Consider the following 27,773-nt stretch of genomic DNA (forward strand, 5'->3'; position numbering starts at 1 on the left):
ACTGTACGACGTAGAAAATATAGTTACATGAGGAGCTGCTAATTTGCATGTCTCAATGTCCAAAACTACTTAACATGACCTTCGGGTGCTTTCACACCGATTTCTGTGATTCCTGAATCCAAATCAGAGTTAAATTGGTTCTTTTAGTTTTTTTGCCATTTGGTTTGTTTAGTCCTCACTGCACATAATAAAATGAACCAAAAAAAAAAAAAATAACATAGCTGAGGCATGTGCAGGGTGGAAAACACACGCATAACACTCATTTCCTCATTGGTCAGAAATATGCTCATTCGTGAGTATAACTCTTCAACGTGGTTACACGGGGACGTCACAATTGCTAAGCCACGTTACCATTACGCTACGTTCACACTGCAAGGCTTAATGCTCAATTCCGATTTTTTTGTGAAATCCGATTTTTTTGTGAGGTCGTTCACATTAACAAATATATGCGACTTGTATGTGATCCTCAGTATGAACGAAAAGCGACCTAAAAGTGTTCCGCATGCGCACTGCAGGATACGACGACGTCACACGCAGTGAGCATGGCCAGTGTTTACGGAAGTAAAACCGCCCGGTTGCGGTATGACTCATCCAATCTAGCTTGAATAGCTGCATCCCCCCCAAATGGAAATCAGCTCCCTAACCTCTGCGTCCTTCCATTGAGAAGATTCAGAACCTTCACAGCCCGAAGCGTCCCTCGCATTGATGTCATGCGCAGGGGCGCAGATACGTTTTTTGAACTGGGGGGGACAAAGCTGCCAGCAAACCAACCCCAACCCCGATATGCCTGTCAAACTTGTTGTGGGTTACCATAGCAACCAAGCTCGAGCTCGCAACCTGTGCGGTCTGCGCAGCTCAACCAACCGAATATCAGTCTTTGTTTTATGTGAATTGTTGCAACTATGTATACACTGCTGTGCACCTCAATAAACCGAATGGTAATTAGTCTTTTGATTTTTCCGTGAGGTTTGCCTTATGCAAAGAAAGACAGCATAGACGTTTTTTCCTCCCTATAAGTGGGGGGGACTGAGCGAGGTGAATTTAAATCTGGGTGGGACGAGTCCCCCCCTCTATCTGCGCCCGGGATTATGCGCCATGTTGTTGTAACTTTTTTTTGAGAGACCCGCCGCCTACTTCAGCGCAGAATAGTGACGTTTGTGGCTTGTTGATGACGTGTAAGTCGGATGAATGCGACCTGGCGGTTCAGACTGAAGTCGCATATGAAAAGATCGGATAGGAATCGGAATTAGGACCACATATCCAAACGGCCTGGGTCGGATTTGAAAAACTCGGATCTGTGTCGTTCATATTGTCAATAAAAGATCGGATACAGGTCACATATGGGCGAAAAAAATCGGATTTGAGTCACTTCAGCCTGCAGTGTGAACGTAGCCTAAGTCTGGCTAACGCAACTTCAAAGCTCTGCGAGCATTGGTCTGGCAGAGATATTAAGCCCAACCGTTTCCCAAAGCGCGTGGTTGACCCGCCTCCCTGAAATGCCTCAGTTTGCTACTGGTCGAAGCCAGAAAAGGCTGTGACGAAGCTTAAACCAATCACATCACTCTTTCCTCTGACGTATGTGACGCGACGGAAACCGCTTGAGTAACAGGAAGAAGATAAATACCTCCAGGGCTGCTCTTTGCTCCGTTTTCAATGAGAACTTCCCGTTGAATGCTTTCAATACAGCATCTACCGCTGTGTCGAAGGCTTGCCGCTGCTCCATGTTCGTAATGTTTCTAGTGAATGAAGCGCTTCCGGCATAGATTCTGTAAACAATCTATGGCTTCCGGTCGCAGTTCTACTACGTCACTGCCTTGAACACGCCTCTACCCAGGGCCGTTGGAGATGCTCAAAGTTGATTGGCTCCCGATTTTTCGGGAGCTTGGAAGAGCTGGAGATAGCTTGCCTTGCCAGACTAGTTTGCAACAGGCCCCCGTATTGCGTCACACTTAGGATGGGCGGGCCCAGGCTACGTTACCATATCCTCGTCAAGGTTAATAAGGCCCTTGTGATCGTGTGGTGGTTTATGGAGCCGACACTATGAGGGATGTTCAAAATCCACTGACAGAAAAAGGAAAAAAAACATTTACCAAGTGTGCCTAGAAATCAGAAAAAAAAAAATCATTCAAGCACATAACACGGAGCTAATCTGTGGTTGGTTGAAGAGAGCAACTGGACTTGCTCGAAGATTCTTGAAGACGTTTCGCCTCTCATCCTAAAGGCATCCTCAGTTCTGTCTGACTAATAGGGAGTATCCAGTATTTATCCTCTCATGGATCATCACAGAATCCGAATCAGAATGCTGATGGCTGCATCGTAGGTGGCTGATAAGAGATGTCATAGACACCCACCTCTGTTCAGTGATGGTCATTCCAGGTTGACAAAAATGAATGATCCTCTCTGGCTAAGATGTCTGCCAGTTTTCTGGAAGTCCTCTCACACTCCCGCACCAGTCGATGGGATCTCATCCCAAAGTGCGTAGAAACATATCTGTGAAGAATCTCAGTCATCCAGGTACATAGTAATCTGTGGTTGGTTGAAGAGAGCCACCTTTTATCTTTTCTTTTATCAGCCACCTACAATGCAGCCATCAGCATTCTGATTCGGATTCTATGATGATCCATGAGAGGATAAATACCGGATACTCCCTATTAGTCAGACAGAACTGAGGAAGCCTTTCGGATGAGTGGCGAAACGTTTTTAAGAATCTTCAAGCAAGTCCAGTTGCTCTCTTCAACCAACCACAGATTACTATGTACCTGGATGACTGAGATTCGTCACAGATATAACACGGAGCTGTGCTCAAAATATTATGAGTTAATTGTAGAAATTACAAGATTAAAATATTTTGTTTCGCATCCACCGTTTATTTAGGCGTTTTGTCAATTGAAATCACCGGTACACATTGCTAGCTCGGTCCTTTGGCTCAGTTTAGCAGTGCTCATCTAAAGAGAAGTGTCATCCACAACCCAGAACACACAGCGTTTCTGATTCCCTTTGTGTACTCGGGCCGAATCAGGATCGAATAGCCTTCTCGCTGCTATTGAACCGCACAAGAGTTTGACTGGAACCATATGGAGACCATCTCACGGGGATGGTCTCAGACCAGTTGTTTTGGTCGATACTTTAAAAAAAAAAAAAAAACAACCAACCCCAAGTTCGATTGCGGTGTTCTCACCTGCACAGACGAACCGCACCACGGTTTGATTCAAATGGACTTAACACTGCATACACTACCGTTCAAAAGTTTGGGGTCACTTTGAAATGTCCTTATTTTTGAAAGAAAAGCACTGTTCTTTTCAATGAAGATCACTTTAAACTAATCAGAAATCCACTCTATACATTGCTAATGTGGTAAATGACTATTCTAGCTGCAAATGTCTGGTTTTTGGTGCAATATCTCCATAGGTGTATAGAGGCCCATTTCCAGCAACTCTCACTCCAGTGTTCTAATGGTACAATGTGTTTGCTCATTGCCTCAGAAGGCTAATGGATGATTAGAAAACCCTTGTACAATCATGTTAGCACAGCTGAAAACAGTTGAGCTCTTTAGAGAAGCTATAAAACTGACCTTCCTTTGAGCAGATTGAGTTTCTGGAGCATCACATTTGTGAAAATGGCCAGAAAAATGTCTCGACTATATTTTCTATTCATTTTACAACTTATGGTGGGAAATAAAAGTGTGGCTTTTCATGGAAAACACAAAATTGTCTGGGTGACCCCAAACTTTTGAACAGTGGTGTATGTGAAAGCACCCTTAAAAGACATCAAACTGGTTTTCCGTCCACATGAAACAGCCCTGGAATCGGCCATCATGAGGTCGTAGCTCTCGGACTCGCTGTTAGTTTGTTGAGACAGTTGACTCGTGCATTTTTCTGGCCTGTTGTTTTCTCCAGTCTTCACCCAAGGATGCCCAAGAACCTCCAAAGCATGACCAGGAGTCAGAGCCTTTTAGAAATTTAGATGGATTTTTATGCTGCATTTGGAAATTGAATTTATGCTAGATTTAAAAAACAACTAAATGGGCTAGTTCCACGAATGATCCATGTTTTCAAAACACGTTGACGACGTAACACCATTTCAACCTCGCGGTAACATTAAGCCCGAATATTACACAGTGTCTCGTTCCTGTCAGAGCGTGATGAGTCACAAACGTTCGCTTGGAGTGCTTTCGATCACATCCTTTCTAAGAGTCTTAACTCATGTCTGTCGAACAACAACAAAAAAATATATCAGCTTGCTGGAAATAAAACACAGTCACTTAGACCTGAAGTTCTCAGGTGGATTTGTGACACAGCCGAAGCACAGAGTGAGAATGTGGAAGGTGAGAGGTTACCCACTGGTCTCAGGTGAGGCGTGGACAGAACATCAGTCTGCCTCGTTAGAGTCATGAGGGAAGGACGGTTCCTGGGTCACACACCAGGGAAGGACAATTACAGCCGTGATACAGCACTGACCACCAGAGACACCTCCACTTTCACTGCGTGCTTCACTGCTCTCTGCATGAGCGGAGCATCGACTCTCACTGCTCATTATCCAGGAGAGAGACGGTGAAAGAGTACCGACTGTCTGCATCCACGAAACAGCCTCTGAAACACACTGCTGCTGAATCACTGATGCGTTCAGGCTGTTTGGGGCTGTTGTGAAGATTAAAAATGTAATAAATTCTGCTCAGTATCCACAGATTTCAGCTCAAAACTTGGCTACTTCAGCCAGAAGGTTAAAGGATCGGCTGGAAATGGACCTTTCAGGGCTGCCGATCGCTAGCTTAAGAATATTAAAGTGTGTAAAAAGGTTCTGATCATCTTTAAGTGACTTTATAAAAGATGAACATGATGAGGTGCAGCAGAGAACATGAACTGATGCTGAAATAAAATCTGCCTTCAACACTCAAATTACTAAGGTGGTAGCGAATAATGCTAATTGAGGCTGCTGTGTGGAAATGTTAACCACAGAGCCATCAAAATCATGGACTTGGCAACACTGCCTATAAAAAGTAACCTGCGTGGCACTAATGCATATCTGATCTTCGGCAGCAAGGCGTACAAAGTCGTCACCGGTAAATGCTAGAAGTTTATATTTAACATATTGACAAGGTCATGATCCGCACTTCCCGTTTCTCCACCCCTTTTTTTGGTGAAAAACAACACAAAAAAAAAGGGGGGGGTTGAAATCCTTCCTTAAATACTTTTGTATGACGGAGAGAGACACACCACTGTTCTGTCACGTCCCAGAACTAACGCTGATTATGATTGCATTGCTCGTGGCTTTGGATCGAGTGATGCTGACTTTGGGGGGTGGGGGGGTGCAGAAATATATACAGATATCACATCAATGCAGTAAAGCCAGGGCTTAATTTGAGCCGGAACATGACGGAACAAGATCCGTAACCTCCGTCGTCAGATCCGGCAGCTATTTTCATTTCATTCGGTGTTCCGGCAGCTATTTAAATGGATCAGATCACCTCCGTGACCATCACAAAGGGAAAAAAAAAATCAAACAATAAATTAAATAAATAAGTAAATAAAAATTTGTTCAGTGTTCGGTTTTGATATCTGTTGTTGATTTCTCTCCTATGACATCCACAAAATCTATGCGAAAAGGGAAGGGGGGGGGCATGGGGTGTATACAGTACTTCCGCTCAATAGAACGCCGGGTTTTTTGTAGCCGTTAGCTTGCGCTGTGGAAAAAAATGGCAAAAAAAACAAAACAAGAAAGCTTACTAAAATTTTTCAAAGTCCCGGGACAGCCGGATCCTAAACGACCTAAAATGGACGACGTTGGATACAGTGACACTGCACCAGCACCTGCTGCAAGTGTACCATACGTAAAAATGCATTTTAGTTGTATTCAGCGTCACTTTTTATATATGGCTCTCATGAAAATGTATTTGAAAATGTGGTTTCATGGCTCTCTCAGCGAGAAAGGTTCCCGACCCCTGCCTTAACGCATGTGTGGAGAGCGAGAGTGAACTTGAGTGCCTGTTTGGAGAACATTCTGAGCGTTGTCCATTGTTGTCCAGGATTTGATAACTGGTGCTGTTGCAATACATGTCATGCAATAGGCGTGTGTGCTTAAAGTTATAGTAAACTGCCCCCCGCCTTTTTTTTTTTTTGAGTCACCGGACCCACCCACCTCCTGCGTTCCGGGACCTCCCAATTCACAAATTAAGCACTGATAGTGTAGCAGATAACTGAAACAATCTTTCAAATGGTGATACAAGCACCAAACTTGGCACAAATACTCCTTAGACATTATTCTTTTGAAAAAGTACGCGGGCCACCTGAAATTCAAGATGGCTGCTTATTTTCAAGATGGCCGCCGCTGCAGACTTGAAAATGGGATATAATCTGGCCACTTTGACCGATTTGAATGATCTTGGTGTCTAAAAGTAGGTTTTTGACTATGAGAAATCTAAAAATGCCACTCTTAACCTTCTAGGGAGCTCCTTTCTGCCATTTCTAGCAAAAATATGATGAAAAATATACATAGACCAGAACATATCCTACAAACTATTTTATTTATTTGTTATTTTTAAATGCACAACTGGAATGTTTAGTTATGGTCAATGTTTGTCACTGCAGAGTGCAATGAGTCAAATACAGAGCTCAGAAACGCACTGTTCACCCCAGCAGTGAGCTGCATGGTTTCACTTGTCCTCACATTTGCAGCTACATAGTCCGGTGCAGGTGAGACTGAATCGGTAGCATTTGCACCTTCCACGGCATTCAGATTTGCATCCACATTTGGTCAGCTGTTGGCAACTCTCGGCAATAGGTGGAAGCGTTGTCCAGAAGACCTTCCATGTGTCTCCACTCTTTGTCCATCCCCAGTCAGCAGGACGTTGTGTTTCTGGTTGGCGCAGTGTTGACTGACTCCATATACAGCCTGCTTGATAGGCAGCGCGCTTTGCATGCTGAAGTAGTGCTGCTTGAGATGGAGGGATGGCTTCATATGGCCTCTGCTTTCGAGCAAACATATCCAGCCTGGCATCAACAACACGTGCAACTGTACTGGACCTGTCATACACTGTCACCACAAACTTCTCCAGGACCTCCAGATCATCATCATCTACTGTTGGTGGGTACTGGCTGAGCTTGGCAAAGACATCAGAAGCTTCAGCATACACATCCCAGGTTTGCCATGCAGACTTCTTCCCTTTGCTGCGGAAGCCTGATACAACATCGCAACCAGTGAAGGCATGGAAGAAGAGTATTCCTTTGCTCTTCTCCAGTCCTAAAGAGAGGTGCAGATCATGTACAGGAATCCATCTCAGGTTCCGTCCTTGGCCAAAGGCCACCCACAACTGGTGCAGACCAATCCCTTGAAGGACAGGCAGAGCACTGATTGCTATGACAAGGACATCCTCTACCTCTACTGCTACACCCTACACCCCAAACTATAATTATTGCTACAGTCTAAACAAACATGCATGCTAGCTATGTTAGTGGACTATTTTACAAAAGGCCAAGAATAAGGCAAAAGTAAGCTTCTGAGTGATTTTATTCTCCCAGATTTGGATTCTACATGGTCAAAAATGTATAATTTGATGCCAGAATCATCCATATCAGACAAGTCTGTGCATAGTTATGGCAAAACGATATACCGTATTTTCTGGACTATAAGCCGCTACTTTTTTCCTAGGTTTTGAACCATGCGGCTTATACAAAGGTGCGGCTATTCTGTGGATTTTTCTTCCACCGCTAGGGGCGCTCTAACCGGAAGTAGAATCAAAAATAAGATAGACGAAAAATCAATGCAAAGAAGAATTAGCAGATCTTTAGCAGATAGAACACGCACGACAAATTACTAACTGGTAATTATTTTCAAATCCAGCGAAGATGATTAAAGTGACTTGTGGTTTCAAACACAGGAGAAATGAAGGTAAATAAATACCGGTTATTTTCTCTTGGTTCTGTTCCGTTTTAATCAGCAAAGTTGCTGCCGTGTTAAAAGGCATTGTTCGGAAAGAATCTGTTCAGGTACATACATGTACATTTACAGTACAAAATCGTTCTGTACATGCAGTAAATATCTAATTTTTCAACATAGATATCTGCGGCTTATAGCCCGGTGCGGCTTGTATATCTTTTTTTTATTTTTATTTTTTAAAATAGAGCGGATGCGGCTTATATACAGGTGCGCTCTATAGTCCAGAAAATACGGTATTTCTGTACTGGACATGGCGGCCATCTTTAAAATGGGCAGCCATCTTAAATTTCAAGTGGCCCACGTACTTTTTCAAAAGAATAATGTCTAAGGAGTATCTGTGCCGAATTTGGTGCTTGTATCACAATTTGAAAGATTCCTCTGAAATATTATGTTATCTGCGGCACTGTGAGTAAAGCAGAATGGAAACTGGTTGCAAGTCAGCTGTAGCTGCTCGTCACTAGCTCTAGTATTTAGGCTTGCTCTTATTTATTAAAAAAATTTAAATTAAAAAAAACCTTAAATAAATAAATAAACACCTGTGAACAAAAAGCCGGGACTGCTTGCAAAACTGAAGTTGGAGCTGGAAATAAACCGAACATGTTAGTAGCTGCACCTAAGCTCATAATAAAATTGAAATAAACCTATAAACCGCGTGTGCTCCGTGGTGAACAGCAGCGGCGGCAATTACTGAACTCTTGTTTCGTCATTTCGGTTTTTTATTGAAACTCCGTTTGTAATTTGTGAAGGAAGACGTTCCATGCGTGGACAGCTTTTGGTGAGAAAGAACAAGGGAAGCGGAGATGCATCAGAGAAAGAGCCGCTCTGCGCTGAAGTCAGACAGCAGGTTATTAAGATTCATGTACAGTAGGATACAAAAAGAAACGCATACAGTGGTGCTGGAAAGTTTGTGAACCCTTTAGAATTTTCTATATTTCTGCAGTAATTTGACCTAAAATATGATCAGATTTTCACACAAGTCCTAACAGTAAATAAAGAGAACGCAAACAAATGAGACAGAAACATGAAACTCGGTCATTTATTCATTGAGGAAAATGATCCAATATTTAAATAATATTGGCTGGCGTTGAGTGGTATATCAGATATATTCCATTCGGCTAGCATGATACTGAGCGCTATCTGATATACCACGAAACTAGATAGAACTCGATGCCAACGGCGTCGATGGGGACGCCTCCGCCTGGTAGACTACACGCCTTATTAAGCTGTGATTTGGGGATGGACATTTGACCTCACAGTAACCGTGACCTGGTGAAATTACTTGTATCAGCCTTGGAGATATTGCGTTCACAAGGTTTTCGGACAGACATTTGACCTCACGGTGACCTTGACCTTAGACCTTTTGATCTCAAAATCTAATCAGTTCATGTTTGTCCCAAAGTGCACAAATGGTGAAAGTTTGGTGAAATTCCTTTGATTAGCCTTTGAGATATTGCGTTCACAAGGTTTCGGGACGAACGCACGGACAACCCAAAAACATAACGCCTCCTGCACCTTCCAGTGGCGGAGGCATAAAAAAGCCAGCCAGTATTATTATTATAACAATAATACAGACACATTCCTTTCGGGTGTTCAACCGAAGCAAACCTGACGGCCATATTTGTTTACAAGTCATCACAGTCGCTCATGAGCATGGAAGTTTTACGACTCTGACGTGTGACGTCATGTTGTCTTGACAACCGTGCAATATCATAAACCATATTCAACGCTCATTCTCCATTGGGTAGAGTGACGTAACACACGTAGGATAAGCGATATGCGAACAATATTGCATGCTATCAAACCAAATGAACGAAACCCGCTAGAAGGGAATAGAACACGTTTTTATTCCATCGAAAAAGTGTCCTGTATGAATAATAATTCATATTAATAAGTGGCAAAAACTATGTGAACCTCTCCGATTAGCAGTTCATTTTAAGAAGAAATTAGACTTGTGTTTTCAATCAAGACGATGACCATCACGTGTGACCGGGCACCTGTTTTATTCAAAGAACAGAGAACCATTAAAGTCTGATCTTCTCAGTACACGTTTGTGGAAATGCATCACAGCACGAACAAAGGAGATTTCTGAGGAAAAAAGAAAAAAGAGTTTTGAGGCTGGAAAAGGTGAGAAAACCATCTCTAAAGATTTTGGACTCCACCAATATGCAGTCCATAGAGGAAATTCAAGCTCACCTTTACCCTTCCCAGGAGTGGTCGACTAACAAAGATCACTCCAAGAGCAAGGCGTGCGATAGTCCACGAGGTCACAAAGGACCCCAGGGTAACTTCTAAGCAACTGAAGGCCTCTCTGACACTGGCTAATGTTCATTAGTCCACCATCAGGAGAACACTGAACAACGGTGTGTATGGCACGGTTGCAAGGAGAAAGCTGTATGGAATCAATTTTGTGCCAAAATGTTCATACAATACTTTTGAAATATTGAACAAAAACGACAAATCAAAATACAAAAAAAGAGAAAAAAGTCAATTTTTTTTTAGACTGGCAAACAAATTATTCGTGTAATCGTGCAAAATACCAGTCTATTACTCTTCAGAAACCTTTTATTTTTGTTCCGCAGCTTTCTCGTTTGCGCTCCCGGACTTTTTGCTTGCAGTTTTGGCACAAACTTCACGTGTGGGCGGGCTGTCCAGGAATGCATTCCCATTGGCTAACTTGTGTTTGACTGACAGCTACGCTCAGCCATTTCCTACTCGGATTCTGGCGGACCGTTTGCCGAGTGACCGATCCATTGACGGTAAACAAGGATCGAGTGGAGTTCAGTGGCGACTATGATACTGAATTAATTCAACAATCCAGTATCCGAGTAGGAAATGGCCGCAACAGCCTCCGGGGGAATGGCTGAGCGTAGCTGTCAGTCAAACACAAGTTAGCCAATGGGAATGCATTCCTGGACAGCCCACCCACACGGGAAGTTTGTGCCAAAACTGCAAGCAAAAAGTCAGGGAGCGCAAACGAGAAAGCTGCGGAACAAAAATAAAAGGTTTCTGAAGAGTAATAGACTGGTATTTTGCACGATTACACGAATAATTTGTTTGCCAGTCTAAAAAAATTTGACTTTTTTCTCTTTTTTTGTATTTTGATTTGTCGTTTTTGTTCGATATTTCAAAAGTATGGTATGAACATTTTGGCACAAAATTGATTCCATAAAAGCTGCTGCTCTCCAAAACGAACAATGCTGAACAACTACAGGTTGCTAAAAATGATCATGTGGACAAGCCAAAAGGCTATTGGAAAAAGTTTGCTGATGGATGAGGCCAAAAAAAGAACTTTTGGATGTAAATGAGATGTTCGGAAAAAGGAAAAAACACTGCATTCCAGCACAAGAACCTCATCCTATCTGTGAAACATGGTGGTGGTCGTGTTACGGTTTGGGCCTGTTTTGCTGCATCTGGACCAGGACGGCTTGCCATCACTGATGGAACAATTAATTCTGAATTACACCAGCAAATTCTAAAGGAAACTGTCAGGACATCCGTCTGTGAACTGAATATCGAGAGAAATTGGGTCATGCAGCGAGACAACGACCCTGAACACACGAGGAGTTCTACCAGAGATGGCTAAAGAAGAAGAAAAGTTAATGTGTTGGCACGGCCACGTCAAAGCGCCAATAATTCTGCAGACAAATACGTATTCAGGAAACGACATTTAAACAGTATGAATGAGATGAGCTCTGCGGTCTCTTCCAGACGAGTGCGAGACAACAGTGAGAAAGGGAAAGAGAAAAAGACTCACGTCCTCGTAGATGTCGAAGAATGTAGCCACAACGGCTTTGGGGATGGCGTTCAGGTCCGACTGGTCCCAGTGCACGCGGAACATACGTCCCGCATCTCTACAGCTCACGTTATTACACGCCACGTTCTCCAGAAGAAACGCCTGCTGCTGAGCACTGCACACAGAGACAGGCGGAGAGTGAGACAGACTTGCACGCTTTAACCCAGCGTTCATGCTAATAAAACTCTGAGTGAAACTGAAAGATGAGAAAGAAGGACAATGCTTTCCACTTCACTTTTAGTACTGTTTTTATTTCTTCACACAACAGTCGCACGTAACACAAACGGACTCCGTGAACCGACTGTACGCAAGCTGCTCGGGTGACGTGTAATTAAACTCAAGCTCTATTTTCAGGGCTGCAAGTTTTCATCAGGTTCATTTTAATAGTTTTAAACCCTTCAACGCTGCGTCAGAACGGAACCTAACACCTGATTTCTATTCGATTCAATTTAACATCTAATTTTTAATCTTCTACTCTATTACTTAATTTTTATTTTACTCTATTTACAATCCAATTTGCAATGATGATAAAAAAATATTTCAGGAAAATGCCTATTTATAGAGATTGGAGATGTTTTAAATTTTCCCTGCATTAAAAAATAAAAACCCACAATGCTTTAACACTGTAAAAAATAGAATTACGCTTTGTTCAAGTAATTCCATATTCACAATTGAATGGACAAGAAAATATGAATAATTATTAACGAACAGAAAAATCCACATCAAACTGATAGGGTGCACCTCAATGATGTGTAAATATGCAATAGTGAATAATCTGAATTGAAAATACATAATTGCCACAGGTGTTTATTCAGCGCATGCTCTTAATGAGCAAGAGACGGGGTTTCCGCTCCCAAATGCAAGGGCTGGGCAATGTGGTTCTCTCTCCGGTTGAAGTTTATGTTGTCGTGGCTCAGGTGGATAAAGCGCCATACCATAAATCTGGGGACCCGGGTTCGATTCCGACCCGAGGTCATTTCCCGATTCCTCCCTGTCTCTCTCTCCTGCTCATTTCCTGTCTCTACACTGTCCTATCCAAATAAAGGTGAAAAAAGCCCAAAAAAAATCTAAAAAAAAAAAAATTGTGATAACTTCAATTGCCTTTTTGTACTACTGTGAATGCCACTGTTCAGCAAAAAGAGAAATCTATGTTGGCAGAATGAGGAATTGAAAATTGACTTAATTAAGAATTCTTAATAAAGATAACAGTGTTATCATAGTTTGGATTATCATGGGCACATCGTTGGCAAAACATAAAATTCTTAATGCAGACGGTTGCCTTGAAATTTCAAGTATTCTCAACTATTCTTTTTTTACAGTGAATAAGCTCCATAGGTCTCAACCAGTCACATCTGATCTGCAAACGATGAGACGACGACAATGAGGCCCAGACAGTGAAATTCCACTCATGTCCATGTGTGACTAACCGGAGGTAACTCGCCTAGAAATTCTCTAAGGTTTGCAGTATTCAACTAGAATTTCTAATCTGCATATTAATGTATATTCATAGAATCATGCATTTTTAATGCGGGTGAAGGTGTAGAGATGTTCCTCAGCAAGAGTGTGATATCTGATGAGGAGAAATAATATAAAAAAAAAAAAAAAAAAGGTACAAAAAAAATTTTTAAACAAGTATACAGAAGAGGAAGTATGTCAACGGAGGATGATGAGGGATAAATCTATACATAAAATAGGGTTTATTGTTATATTAGAACTAACTTAGTATATGGTATATATTTATTTATGGGGATAGTTTATATATTCATATTTACAGGGATAGGTATGTAGTAGATATTTATTTTTGTAATTATATTTTTATATAGATATTCATGAAGTGTATATATGGTATATATTTTTATAGGTGTATTAATGTAGTTTGGATTTCGGGGTAGTTAAAAAGGGGTGGGAAATTAAACAAGTATTGTACTTCTTCCCACTCCTTTTTTGAACAGTGTGCGGTGTTTTGTAATGCCTTAGCTCTTTATGTTATTTTATTGATTTATTTTTTAATTTCTCATTTTCTTTCTTTTGTATGTACAAATAGTTACATTTTTTTATACATGTTCGAAATAAAAATAAATTCATTCATTCATTCAAAATAAAATCTTGAAGCTTAGCTCTGTGATAGCAGGAAGGAGACCCTCTCTCTCTCCTCTCTCTCCGTCACTCACGTACACCTTGCATCTCTGCCACTTTCTCTTGCACTCCGTCTGTGTGTGTCATGTATATTTCTCTATCTGTATGCCTCACTCTATCATTGTCTTTCCCTCCATCTGTCTTCTGCTTTCGCTCTCTCTCTCTGGGAAGGATCAGATTTGTGAAGGTGGACCTGTGCTGTGCACTCACTGTATGTCTGTGTGTGTGTGTGTGTGTGTGTGTGTGTGTGTGTGTGTACTTGATGTCTGTGCAGTAATAGAAGCACAAGGACACTGACCCTGATGCTGTTTACAGAAGGGAAACCATGAATAAACACACACACACACACACACACACACACACACACACACACACACACACACACACACACACTAATATAAAGCTCTATACTCTAAGATGACCTAAAGAGAGAGAAGGGGAGCGTCAGGCTGCTTTATTGCTAGGCTTCACACGCAGGTGGAAACTGCAGAGAGCTGAGCATCACTCCATCACACACGGTCAGACATACTAATGCGCGCGCACACACACAAAACGTACATATACACATTTTATTTTCAAAATGTTCCGTCTTTCTCCATTTAGCTCTTCATTTCTCTTTTAATCATTTATTTTTATTCACCCCAAGAGGTCACGAGGTGTTTCGTCGTCTTGTGTGTGTTTGTTCTCATTGTTAAACTTGCACGTAGCGAGACAGCTAGAATCACTTTTGCCCAGAACGAGCTCCCGTATCGTGGGCTTACTACTGCAGAACGTTTTTGTGGATTGATCCTATATTCCTGAGGAAATTCTATGAACAGGGTCTGAGAAGTGATTTGACTCATCCACTCGCAGCAATGACAAAGAGAAGCGGAGGGCGTGAGGCAGACGAGGAGGAGATGTGGCTTTCCCTGCAGCGTCTGCTCACTCAGCAAAAAAACGCTCAAAAGTGGCACGTAGTCAAAATGTCTGTGGAAGCCTGACCATCACATTACAGGCATTTAGCAGACGCTCTTATCCAGAGCAACGTACGACATACCCAGAGCAGCCTGGGGAGCAGCTGGCGGTTAGGTGCCTTGCTCAAGGTCACCTGAGCCATTCCTGCTGGTCCAGGGAGTTGAACCGGTGACCTTTTGGCTCCAGAGAGGTTTCTCTAGCCTTTAGGCCATGGCTTCCCACTCATTACACCCATATGCTGTTGTTGAACATCTCATTCAAGATTTAGTCCCCCACCCGAAAAGGCTTGCTATTAGATTTTGGGGCGTGGCTATGGAGATGTGTTTTCATTCAGCTATCTGGCTAACGCAACTTCAAAGCTCTGCGAGCATTGGTCTGGCAGAGATATTAAGCCCAACCGTTTCCCAAAGCGCGTGGTTGACCCGCCTCCCTGAAATGCCTCAGTTTGCTACTGGTCGAAGCCAGAAAAGGCTGTGACGAAGCTTAAACCAATCACATCACTCTTTCCTCTGACGTATGTGATGCGACGGAAACTGCTTGAGTAACAGGAAGAAGATAAATACCTCCAGGGCTGCTCTTTGCTCCGTTTTCAATGAGAACTTCCCGTTGAATGCTTTCAATACAGCATCTACCGCTGTGTCAAAGGCTTGCCGCTGCTCCATGTTCGTAATGTTTCTAGTGAATGAAGCGCTTCCAGCATAGATTCTGTAAACAACCTATGGCTTCCGGTCGCAGTTCTACTACGTCACTGCCTTGAACACGCCTCTACCCAGGGCCGTTGGAGATGCTCAAAGTTGATTGGCTCCCGATTTTTCAGGAGCTTGGAAGAGCTGGAGATAGCTTGCCTTGCCAGACTAAGTTCGCAACAGGCCCCCGTATTGCGTCACACTTAGGATGGGCGGGCCCAGGCTACTATAAGAGCATTGTTGAGGTTGATGTTGGGTGAGGAGGTCTGGGGCGCAGTCGGTGTTCCGGTTCCGACTCTGTGCAGGACACTTGAGATGAAACCATTACTGATGCCCCAGTTGAACTTCTGGGCTTTTAGTTTCACAGACTGGACCATGTCCCCGCCCACAGCTGTAACAAATTTTCACCTAATGACTGTTCTTTAGTCTGGAACAGGCACCAGACCATCACCACTCACAAACCAAAACCCTCCAGTACAGGAGCCGACTGTCTTCCAAACCAGTTCCATTTTCTTTCCTCCTATTCTTTTTCCTTTCATTCACTCTTTTCCTTCCTTCTGTTTTTCCCCCCATTACTTCCTTCCATCATGTTGTTTACCACCCTTCCTTCCTCTTCTTTTCTATTCCTTCATATTGTTTACCATCCTTCTTTTCTTTCTATTCCTTCCTTCCTTCATTACTAGGCATTTAGAATAATGTTCTCCTGCCCAGCAGTTGCACTTCAGCTCAAACCCAACAGCAGTTGTGAACAGAATCTGCCGCTCGCTGGAGGAGTTCAGCCGTAAATTTCAAACCGAGCCAAAATGCTGGTTGAGTGTTTCAATGAAAACGCACCAAACTTGCACCACACAGCTGGACAGGACTAAAGTATCAGATTCAACTTCACATTTTCAGCTCCTGACAAACATCTCGGGTTCTCAGTACTGCAGAGAGAGAGAGTGTGAGTGTGTCTACACTACTGAAGATCACCATGCTGTATTGTCCAGTAGAAAAGACGATCTGGTCAGAGACATGATCAGGACGTTGCATTAATGAATTTGAACCCCGTGCTATGATGAACCCATTGCTTTTCTGGTCTAAAGCAGCATTTGGACCAAATGCAAATAAAATTCGCTCAGCAGATTCGTTGAACAGGAAAGGAAGCGGAATGCGAAAGCTCCTAATTAGCATCATACCAGATTTTTAGAGTGCTATTTTTAAACTGTTGGGAAAAACCATTACTTCTACATTCTGCTTAAAATGACACACTGCAGAACTACGGACTGTTTAGGCAGAGATGGGGAGAGCAAGCAAAAACTGTTCAAGTAAAATAATAATAATAATAATAAAAAAACAGACTCCAGTCGAAGTAAAAATACTCATCAAAACAACTTGTTTAAAAAACAAACAAACAAACAACTCACTCAAAATGATGACTTAAGTAGTGCGTAACTTCATCTATAATGCATTACATTCACATGCATCAAAATATCAGTTACGCCCAAAATGAATATTTAAAGAGCTTGTCTAATAAACACAACATAAAACGGGACCAGGACACTTCGTCCAATGACCATTTCATCCAACAGTTGAGACATTTCGTCCAAAGCTTTTTTTCATGCGCACTTTTAAAGCCTTTCATACACGGTATCAATTATTTTATATGTGGTGATAACATGTGCAACAAGCTCGAGATATAAACACACCATAATTCATTGAAAGGAGGGCATTAAGCAGGTTTATGACCGCGTCTCCCCATAATAAATGGAAATAAACAATTCCTGTAAAGCAAATGAGTGCCATAGTGCGAGTGCTTTGACACAAAAGAGCGGTGTAAGGGGCGTAAACAAGTAAACCCTGACCATTACAGGCTGCTCTCCGAGCTTTGGGTCCAGTGAAGGTGTTTAATTCATCATATAGCCAGCCTTAATAAGGGGCATGCGCAGTCCGGCACGCGCCCAAGAGTCCTGCGTGAAATATAAAACAACTGATCGTGTGTATGAAAAAGGCTTTGGAGGAAATGGTCGATGGATGAAGTGTCCTGTATCCCACAAAATCTGCTCATTCAAGTATGAAATCATCTCATCTCATTCTCGTTATCTCTAGCTGCTTTATCCAGTTCTACAGGGTCGCAGGCAAGCTGGACATATTTTATATATATTAGGGTTCTCCACGAGGGGTTTTTGAGGTGTGGGCCGCCCCCCTTTCTGTGATTCCCGCCCCCGTTTAATTTCTGCCGCCCCTTTACAAAAGGAAGAGACGTCTCTTTGTTTTCTTTGTGACAGATAGCCTCTCTCTGTTGGAGTACCGACAACGCGACAACACCCGAGTGTGAAACTCATTTACCAGCAATTAGTTTAGTCAGTCTGACGATTATAGTCTAAGAAAAGCGTTTCACACTTTGGCGTTTTTGACACATTGTTCTTGCGCCGGGAGATAACATGCCTTTATAATAACGTGTGAATCGACACCAAGTTCGAGATAACGGATTGTTATTGTCGGCAGAGAAATAAAGGATAAAAACAAAAAGTTCAAAGTTGGTGCGGCAAGCATGATATTGCCTATAAAACCGTGAGGATATAGCCTGGCTCTGTGAAAATATAGCCATGGAGCAGTATAAATATAGCCATGGAGCAGTGTAAATATAGCCATGGAGCAGTGTAAATATAGCCATGGAGCAGTGTAAATATAGCCATGGAGCAGTGTAAATATAGCCATGGAGCAGTGTAAATATAGCCATGGAGCAGTATAAATATAGCCATGGAGCAGTGTAAATATAGCCATGGAGCAGTGTAAATATAGCCATGGAGCAGTGTAAATATAGCCATGGAGCAGTATAAATATAGCCATGGAGCAGTGTAAATATAGCCATGGAGCAGTGTAAATATAGCCATGGAGCAGTGTAAATATAGCCATGGAGCAGTGTAAATATAGCCATGGAGCAGTGTAAATATAGCCATGGAGCAGTGTAAATATAGCCATGGAGCAGTGTAAATATAGCCATGGAGCAGTGTAAATATAGCCATGGAGCAGTGTAAATATAGCCATGGAGCAGTATAAATATAGCCATGGAGCAGTGTAAATATAGCCATGGAGCAGTATAAATATAGCCATGGAGCAGTATAAATATAGCCATGGAGCAGTATAAATATAGCCATGGAGCAGTATAAATATAGCCATGGAGCAGTGTAAATATAGCCATGGAGCAGTGTAAATATAGCCATGGAGCAGTGTAAATATAGCCATGGAGCAGTATAAATATAGCCATGGAGCAGTGTAAATATAGCCATGGAGCAGTGTAAATATAGCCATGGAGCAGTGTAAATATAGCCATGGAGCAGTATAAATATAGCCATGGAGCAGTGTAAATATAGCCATGGAGCAGTGTAAATATAGCCATGGAGCAGTGTAAATATAGCCATGGAGCAGTGTAAATATAGCCATGGAGCAGTGTAAATATAGCCATGGAGCAGTATAAATATAGCCATGGAGCAGTATAAATATAGCCATGGAGCAGTGTAAATATAGCCATGGAGCAGTGTAAATATAGCCATGGAGCAGTGTAAATATAGCCATGGAGCAGTGTAAATATAGCCATGGAGCAGTGTAAATATAGCCATGGAGCAGTGTAAATATAGCCATGGAGCAGTATAAATATAGCCATGGAGCAGTGTAAATATAGCCATGGAGCAGTGTAAATATAGCCATGGAGCAGTGTAAATATAGCCATGGAGCAGTGTAAATATAGCCATGGAGCAGTATAAATATAGCCATGGAGCAGTGTAAATATAGCCATGGAGCAGTATAAATATAGCCATGGAGCAGTATAAATATAGCCATGGAGCAGTATAAATATAGCCATGGAGCAGTATAAATATAGCCATGGAGCAGTGTAAATATAGCCATGGAGCAGTGTAAATATAGCCATGGAGCAGTGTAAATATAGTTAAAACAACATCTTTTCAATGCACTTTACTCTCTTAAAAAAAAAAATTTTCCAGTGATGCCTGCAATTACATTTCCATTTCAAACAATGTCAGCTTTTGTGGAGCAGTGTGAATATAGTTAATACAAAAACTTTTCTGTACTTTTCTGTTCTTTTTTTTGTAGTTTGCTAAATAAAAAAAATATTTTTGTCCAGTTCCATTTCAAACGATGTGTCTGAATATGATGTGTAAGTGTGTAATGTTTGATGTATGATGTGTTTTGTACCAGTCCAACTGATTCCTCTATTCTAAATGATTACTATTTGAGAGTATTTTATGCAAATTACATATGTAAATTTATGCAGATTTGTTTCAAGGTCATCCGATTGACCCCCACCCCCTTATATTTTCAATCCGTGGAGAACCCTGTATATATCTCACATCACACACGCAGAGCAAATAACAAATTAAGGCAATTTTGCCACAGGTTCGTTTCACAAATCTTCCAAACAAGCTTAATGGTAATAACATCTTTTCCATTTTTTTCTGACTGCAGAGCCACGGGTTCACACCAGCAGTTTTACGCCAGTGGCATTTAGTGCATGTGCTCACACATTTAGTTTATCATGGCGACGATGGTTAGGTCAGGGTTACGTTTGGGTGACGATATCCCTTCCTGAATGGTAAGGACAATGGAGACGCGTACAACCAGCTCAAACGGTTGCTGTCTATGTGGCACAATCACGTGAATTAGCAGGTTCACTCGGTGTTCTACTGTGCAGGTGTTCATTGCCCTTGGCCTGTTGTAAACCTACAGCTCTGCAGTCAGACCCTTCACAACGGATTCAGGAATTTGATCGCACGCGCGCTTCCACGCTGATGTCGACTTCTTAGAAGCAAATAAAAATATAAATCTCATCTCATTATCTGTAGCCGCTTTATCCTGTTCTACAGGGTCGCAGGCAAGCTGGAGCCTATCCCAGCTGACTACGGGTGAAAGGCGGGGTTCACCCTGGACAAGTCGCCAGGTCATCACAGGGCTGACACACAGACACAGACAACCATTCACACTCACATTCACACCTACGCTCAATTTAGAGTCACCAGTTAACCTAACCTGCATGTCTTTGGACTGTGGGGGAAACCGGAGCACCCGGAGGAAACCTACGCGGACACGGGGAGAACATGCAAACTCCGCACAGAAAGGCCCTCGCCGGCCACGGGGCTCGAACCCGGACCTTCTTGCTGTGAGGCGACAGCGCTAACCACTACACCACCATGCCGCCCCGCATCCGATATTACATTACATTAATAGCATTTAGCAGACGCGCTTTTCCAGAGTGACATATGTAGGTGGAATTGGGATTAATTAAATTATCAATTATGTAATAATTGATAATTGAATTAATCAATTTATAATTAAAGATCAGTCTCATAAAATCTTAAATTATTAATCTTAATATTCACCGTGAATGGTTACATTCAAGATTAATGGTAGCTCTGCATTAGATGGGAAACCCAGTTGTATACAAAAGCTAAATCTGAAGGAAAAAGGAGTTCTAAATAGTTGACCTTGTGAATAAACAACAGGAACAAGTAAAATGTAATTCAATTTGATTAGCGTTTATTTGTCTACTACTCACTAATAAGAATCTCACAAAATACATTCAATGTCGGGCAAAGGAAATAACAAGGCACAACAATGGAACAATTACACCTGGGCCATAGGTTTGGGGCAGGAGAGAGGGGGAGACAGAGAGAAAGAGAGAGATAGGAAAAGAGAATCCCTTGTGTGTGCGCGTGTGTGTGTGTGTGTGTGTCTAGGGAAAGCCGATGCGTGCGCGTGCGTGCGTATCTGTGGGCAGATGCTAACAACTAGCCACTCTAGCAATGCTTAAGCAAAATGGCGGTCAATGCCTAGATGTCGTAAACTAGGTGACGTATCACAGGTAGCTCAATGAGGGAGGTACCAAAATGGCGTCGGGGAATATGGCGCCTGCAGGCCTAGTCGAGAACACAAGCCTACCAGCTAGCGTATCACCCTGAGGTAGCTAGCAATGAGTTGCTAATGAGAATCTGGCCACGTTACAGCTGGATCCAAACACTGTGCTTAACAACAATTTCCAACAGACTATCTAGGCAAAGAACTCAACGCGAGGGGGTAGAGAGAGAGAGAGAGAGCGAGAGAGAGAGAGAGAGAGAGAGAGAGGGGAAGAGTAATAGGTGTTGGATGGAGAGGACTAGGCCTTGTAGCGGTCCAGCCTCAGGGCTTAAAATAACAAACTTGTCGCTGCGCTGCTAATCAGACAGGGAAGCTAGCAATGGAGTTAAGGAAAGACAAACATGCAAGATACCCTGTTTAACAAGTTCAAAGAAAAACAGAACCAAAACAAACAATAAAAGACACCTTCCGTGTCTGAGCGGGTATGCTAAACAGCTCAAAGCTTAAACATGACCCTAACAACCATCTGAATAAGCTACAAATTTGCCCAAGTGCCTACTCAATGCGATGGAAGTTCGTTCTCCGATGTCCGCGCTGAGGGTCGCGGTCCGAGGAGAGGAGGTTAGCGGCGAGTTGCGTCCAACCGCGGCTAAACGAAGCAGGGAGACGGAGGCCTAGCTGGTCCACGGTGCTTCGGGAGAAACCTCCGGATGCGTCGACGAGAAAAAGGCTGAGAGGAGCGAAGCTGTCCGCAAATGCCTCTTAGCGTGGAAAACTACTTAACTGTAGTTAAACTTTGCAAAGGTCTAGAATCAAAACCACTATATCGCTGAAACCTAGCGGGTCGTTCAAAAGTTCGGCCGAAACTAATTCGAACAGGCTGTTCTCAGACAACAGCGGTTAGTCTCAACACTGTAGCGAGCGTGCCTACAGTCCTTCCGACCACTCCGGTAGTCAGAACATGAGAGAGCGAATTGAGGCGCTCTCGATACAGTTAAAGCAGTTCCACTTTACGTCACATCCGGGTGGAGCGCGCAAGGAATTGTGGGATCGTTATGGGGTGCTGGCAAGTTAGCAACACATACAACAGACCCAGGGCAGCCTGGGGAGCAGTTGGGGGTTCGGTGCCTTGCTCAAGGGCACTTCAGCCATTCCTGCTGGTCCAGGGAATCAAACTGGCGACCTTTTGGTCCCAAAGCTGCTTCTGTAACCATTAGACCATGACTTCCCTTCAATATGTTTATAATATACTGATGCATAGAGCTACTAAACGCTCAAACTATCCAAATAAGTTAATCAACTTCATGGGTAAAGAAGGGAACCAAATTCAGTATGGGTACCCGGCTCCAGTACCACTCACTCCACAATGGAAATGACGACAAAATGAGGATCACGCGCCCTGTTTTGTTATTTTCAATAAACAAATACCACGTGGCTGTTTTTACCAACATCTATATCATGAGCTTACTGCATTTTAATACAGAAGGAATAAAATCTGAAAACTTCCACTCGTTTTTTTTCCTTTGTATTTTAAGAACGCATTTGGTCTTCATGTGACTGATATCCGATGTGCGACTTTACTGTCAAGTTCTTCAAACTTCATCCGACTGAAGTTCCTCAAACAGAACGGTGCGACCACACGGGTGGAATACAGATGCAGTCGTGCGCCGTTTTGTCCCGGTGAGCTACGAGACAGCTGAGCGCTTGTGCATCGGCGTCTTGTCGCCTGAGCCGTATTGATGTTGACGTTGCGCTGCAATGGAGCGAGCGCCGTTTGCTGCACATTAAATCCTGATCGACGAACGAGACAAGACTCACTAAACACTCAAACATGAGGTGGAATGGCATCGCCTAGCAACAGGGCAGCGTGAGGCTGGATAGCTGAGTGAATGCAGGCGTGCGCGCGCACACACACACAATGAACAAATGTGACCCGCAGTTTCATTTGTGGACAAAAGGGAGAGAAGGAACATAAGCAAGAAAATACAGAAGCAGGAAATTAAGAAAAGGAAAGAACAATGAGCAAAAAGAAGGAGAGCAAGAACAGAGGAAATAAGGAACATAAGGTTGATTAATGGAAAGGACATGAGCAAGGGAGTAAGGACGTAATTAAGAAAGGACGGGAGAAACGGGAAGAAAGGAAGGGTGTAAGGAAGTAAAGAAATAAATGCAACATGTTTAAAAGGAAACCAAGGAATGTCAAACATTAATGAAAAGAATGAAGGAAAAGAGTAGGAGTTAAAGGAACAGTCCACCGTACTTCCATAATGAAATATGCTCTTATCTGAATGGAGACGAGCTGCTCCGTACCTCTCCGAGCTTTGCGCGACCTCCCAGTCAGTCAGACGCAGTCAGACGCGCTGTCACTCCTGTTAGCAATGTAGCTAGGCTCAGCATGGCCAATGGTATTTTTTGGGGCTGTAGTTAGATGCGACCAAACTCTTCCGTGTTTTTCCTGTTTACATAGGTTTATATGACCAGTGATATGAAACAAGTTCAGTTACACAAATTGAAACGTAGCGATTTTCTATGCTATGGAAAGTCCGCACTATAATGACAGGCGTACTAACACCTTCTGCGCGCTTCGGCAGCGCATTGATACCTTCACTCAGTTGTACCATTTTTTTTTTTTTTTTAGACAGGGCGGACAGACCAGGGCATTCACCCGCCTGGCCGTGCCCGACGAGGAGCGCTCTCGGCCGGCTTGGGAGGCAGACGGCAGCCCCTCCTGGAAGTGTGGTTTTACCATGGGGCTCATGCGGAAAAACGACAAAGTCCTAGTTTTACCATGGGGCTCGAGTTGTACCATTCTTTTTAGACAGGGCGGACGGACCAGGGCATTCACCCACCTGGCCGTGCCCGACGAGGAGCGCTCTCGGCCGGCTCGGGAGGCAGACGGCAGCCCCTCCTGGAAATGCAGTTTCACCATGGGCCTGTGAAGGTATCAATGCGCTGCCGAAGCGCGCAGAAGGTGTTAGTACGCCTGTCATTATAGTGCAGACTTTCCATAGCATAGAAAATCACCACGTTTCAATTTGTGTAACTGAACTTTGTCATATCACTGGTCATATAAACCTATGTAAACAGGAAAAACGTGGAAGAGTTTGGTCGCATCTAACTACAGCCCCCAAAAATACCATTGGCCATACTGAGCCTAGCTACATTGCTAACAGGAGTAACAGCGCGTCTGACTGACTGGGAGGTCGCGCAAAGCTCGGAGAGGTACGGAGCAGCTCGTCTCACTTCAGAGAAGAGCATATTTCATTATGGAAATACGGTGGACTGTTCCTTTAAAGGAAGGAGCTGAAAGGAAAAAAGAAAGAAAGAAAGAAATGTCTCAAAAACATTAATGAAAGAAGGAAGTTGAATAAAAAAGGAAAACGGACTAAATTCTAATCCTAGTGATGAACAGCTACACCGACTTGTAACCAGCTTCCCTTATTCTGTTGGCTATAATCTGGCCACGCCCACTCTGTGAGTCAGCCGACGCCCCTCCAAAGCCACAGGTGATGCTTTCATCAATCAGTGATAGGATGACGGTATCCTGCACGCGCTCTCACACGTCTACGGCTGTTGGATTCCTGAATCCGATCACAAGCGCTCACTGGAGACGCGAGACATTTAATTCTGCTTGGAATCGGACACTGACTTATAGTCTGAAAAAAAAAATAAATAAAATACAGCAACATTTCCAAAAACTCAAATGCAGGTAGGGTCTGGCTATGATGGCGTGCTTTGATGATAATATTGAGGATGATGAAGATGCACAACACCCACGTAGCAGTGTGACGCCCCTCAGTGTGCGAGAGAAGGGCAGACGAGCTCATTAATGTCGCCCTCGCTGTGAACTGCTGCACATCATACATATGCAATCACACTGCGCTCACCAGCTGTGTGTGTGTGTGTGTGTGTGTGTGTGTGTGCGTGCGTGTGTGTAAATGATAAAGACAAAACACCTGCAATGTTGCAAATGGGTCAAATAAAAGGCAGAAATAAAATGTCCAAGTTGAATTAAAATAAATAAATAAAAAGTGCGCACGTGTGTACAGAAGCAATTGTAAAATAATCTTCCATTCTCCTCTTCCTTCTTTCTTTCCATTTCTCTTCATCCTTCCCTTCTTTCTTTCTGAATCTTTTATTTCATTCAGCTTATACATTTATTATTTAAATATATACTTTCGTGGGCGGTACGGTGGTGTAGTGGTTAGCGCTGTCGCCTCACAGCAAGAAGGTCCGGGTTCGAGCCCCGGGGCCGGCGAGGGCCTTTCTGTGTGGAGTTTGCATGTTCTCCCCGTGTCCGCGTGGGTTTCCTCCGGGTGCTCCGGTTTCCCCCACAGTCCAAAGACATGCAGGTTAGGTTAACTGGTGACTCTAAATTGACCGTAGGTGTGAATGTGAGTGTGAATGGTTGTCTGTGTCTATGTGTCAGCCCTGTGATGACCTGGCGACTTGTCCAGGGTGTACCCCGCCTTTCGCCCGTAGTCAGCTGGGATAGGCTCCAGCTTGCCTGCGACCCTGTAGAACAGGATAAAGCGGCTACAGATAATGAGATGAGATGAGATGTACTTTCGTGACGGTCTTTTTTCGCTTGAATTAACATTTTTTTAAACCCATTTTCCCGCCACATTCGCACCAGGTGCACTGCAGCGACCCCGAGTCCAGCAGCGTGTGACCTCCCCGTGATGGATGTGAAACCTCAGACAGCTGCAGGATTAATCTCAGCTCACTGAACAGCACTTTAGTCAAGTTCTGCTGTTTTTCACAGATAAACCTGCTCGTGTCCGGGTCTTCTGCGGGTTGAGGGACGCTCTCTGCGTTAGTGAGCGTGGATTAGGATCAGCGGAGCTCATCTCGGTGTTAATCTTCTGCCAGCGCGTTCACCGTTTTAATCGTGTCCGACGCCGCGTCCGATCCTCTCGGAGTTTACAAACATGTGGGGTTATTTATTTATCTCTCTCGTTATTAAAACAGGTTTGGATTTAAAATCGGATGCTTCGAGTCGGACACTGAATGTTCACATGAAACTAACCCTGGACATTATATCTACATGGTTGGTTCGTGTTGATGTTTAGACTTTTCTCAGTGGAAGCTGGGCTGGGCTCCAGCTTCCTCCGCAACCCTCAGGAGATAAGAGGTGTAGATAAAGGAAGGATGGATGGATTCAGAAGTATTTTTTTAAAAATACTTCAGTCTATGACTTTCATCTTCCTTCTTTTCCGAATCACTCCAGTTTCAAGAAATGTCTCTGGTCCTTCTTTGTTGACTTTTGGGTTTTCCCAGGAATGACTTGGCTTCTGGTGTGCGTTCACACTGAACCCTTTACCTGAGGAATTACTGCGACTGTGTTAAAGTGCATGCGTGAAAGGAGACCAACAGAAGAACAAGAGAATGAGGACAAGATGGAGGGATGAAATCAGTGACAATGTGAAGGAGGAGAGGAAACAACTGATAAGTCAGAGAGAAAGCGAGAGATGGAGGTGTACAAAAAGAAAAGATTTCTCAGAGAGTGTGGTCTCTTCACACAAAAACTGTTTGCTTTGAGAATTCAAACTCCGAGAAATGTGATAAGGGAAGACAGAATGGAAATGAGTGTGTGTGTGTAGCTGGCTATGTGCTCTATGGCCTTATTATTATGGCTCTATGGTCTTATTATGGCCTAGCTATTCTGCAAAGACAGACAAATTTGTCACTCCCCTCTCTCTCTCTCTCACACACACACACCAAAAAGTAACCTATATTCATCAGCTTTTCCAACATTCCATCTGTGTTTATCTCTCTATACATCTCTCCTTTTAAACACTTTCACAATCGACGAATCACGGCGATGTCTCAGTATTAGAACAACCTGTAAATTCTGTAAAACGCTCACACCAGCAAGCAGTGAAAGAAGTTATGGGCGTGGTCTGTCCAGCTTTTATTTATTTATTGTCTTAAGTTCCTGTAAGAAATGGCAGCATCCACACTGTATTATTTAATACAAATCTCTATTTGTACAAAAAAGGGGGAGTGAAACTGCAAGAACTTAAAGGCCCTTAAAATGTGATCACTGTTCCAAACGCTACGGTCAGCAAACACTGCAAAACAACATTCTTACAGCCAATAACATTCAGGCTACATCCACACGACAACAGCAACGAGATTTTATTAAAAAAAAAATATCGCGTCCACATGGGCAACGGATCAGTAAAATATCAGGTTCATATGGCAACGCAACGCTTGCTGAAAACGATGCAATACACATGCCACACCTCTACGTGCGCTGTAAGACGGTCCCATCGGAGACACCAGAACAATAGAAGAAGTAGGACGCATGCGCATAAACCCCTTCTTCTACCCGGTGTGAAGCACTCACAGGAACAAGCACACAACAACAAGAAGAAGATGGCTGCGACTACGCGAGGAAATCGTGCCTTCTGTGTGTACAA

General features: G+C 43.2%; 1 protein-coding gene across 1 annotated transcript in view; it reads right to left on the reverse strand.

The window, feature by feature from the left end:
* itfg1 (integrin alpha FG-GAP repeat containing 1) overlaps nucleotides 1–27,773 on the reverse strand; it is a 288,511-nt gene that overhangs the window by 108,274 nt on the left and 152,464 nt on the right. The window contains exon 11 of the mRNA XM_060911643.1: nucleotides 11,687–11,840. Within this exon, the coding sequence (XP_060767626.1) occupies nucleotides 11,687–11,840 (154 nt within the window). The remainder of the gene's footprint in view (nucleotides 1–11,686; nucleotides 11,841–27,773) is intronic.

Source organism: Neoarius graeffei, chromosome 27, assembly GCF_027579695.1.
Source record: "Neoarius graeffei isolate fNeoGra1 chromosome 27, fNeoGra1.pri, whole genome shotgun sequence".
NCBI classification, from domain to species: Eukaryota; Metazoa; Chordata; class Actinopteri; order Siluriformes; family Ariidae; genus Neoarius; species Neoarius graeffei.